The sequence below is a fragment of the Penaeus monodon genome, chromosome 21 (assembly GCF_015228065.2).
Source record: "Penaeus monodon isolate SGIC_2016 chromosome 21, NSTDA_Pmon_1, whole genome shotgun sequence".
Lineage (NCBI taxonomy): Eukaryota > Metazoa > Arthropoda > Malacostraca > Decapoda > Penaeidae > Penaeus > Penaeus monodon.
The window spans coordinates 14,673,859-14,674,835 of record NC_051406.1 but is presented as its reverse complement, the minus strand read 5'-3'; the positions used below and the strand labels follow the sequence as shown (position 1 = coordinate 14,674,835).

The 977-nt window shown below is 40.2% G+C and overlaps 1 protein-coding gene across 1 annotated transcript in view; it reads right to left on the bottom strand.

The window, feature by feature from the left end:
• Positions 1 to 150: 150 nt before the first annotated feature.
• The window catches only part of LOC119586580, a 60,513-nt gene continuing 59,686 nt past the window's right edge, over positions 151 to 977 (bottom strand). The window contains exons 2-3 of the mRNA XM_037935331.1: positions 577 to 599; positions 151 to 372 (exon numbers count right to left, since the gene is read on the bottom strand). Coding sequence (XP_037791259.1) covers positions 151 to 372; positions 577 to 599 — 245 coding nt within the window. The remainder of the gene's footprint in view (positions 373 to 576; positions 600 to 977) is intronic.

Here is a 977-nt window from a genome sequence, read left to right as displayed (position 1 = left end):
CCTCCCTCTTCCCATCCACACACAAATAAGAAACAGATGGAAACCGGCGCGTTTGCGATTCATATGCCAATGACAGGTAGAGAGTCTGAAACAGGCGCCAAGGCAGCTTGTTACTCCTTGCGAGGTCACGGCTGACCCCACCTACGGACATCAAGGAATGAACAAGGTCGAGCAGAAATCTTGAAGGGCTTGTGGGAGGTCGACGGGCCGTTTGAGGTCAAGGAGCTGCCGTGTCGAAATGGGAGTGAGATGATGGCGGAACGATTTAGAACCCGGGCCATGTGAGGTAGTGGGGCATTCTAAAGGCGTTTCGGCGTCGATTGTGATTTGTAACACTAGTGTATATTGTATAAGGAAGCTGAGCACACTGGTCTAATGAATGAAGGTTGACGTTGTAGTGAATAATACTTTGTCAAAAATAGCAATAACAAAAGTACGCAGTAAAGGATTATTGAACTGGTTTGTTGGTGTTGAAACGACTGTTTTTATCTTCCATCAAATTTCTTTTATGCAAAGATATTTTTCTGTCACTTTTTCAGCATAGAAGAATATTTATCATTCAGTTAAAACCGATACTTGCACAGCGCGGTAGTGTGATACTAAGTATTCAGAAACATGAAAAAGTTAAACATAAGAGAAAAATAGAATTCTTGTAAGTGAAAAGACAACATGGGAATAACTTGAAACATTATCGTATTAGCAAATTAACTGCAAAATTAATTTATTGAACAGTATCTGTATATGAAATGTAACAATTATTTCATGGTCAACTGTAAAATAACCACGGTGTGACCTAGCATGAAGCGAATACCGCAATACATCCATCCGTTCTGAAATCGTAATATCTCATGCACTACTATGCTGAAATAGTCTCTAAAAGCAGATCACAGACTCAATCAACATGCTGTCACCGAACCACGATGATAAGCCGTATGTTAAATCTTTTCAACACGAACCTCGCCTCGTATATTTGTCAA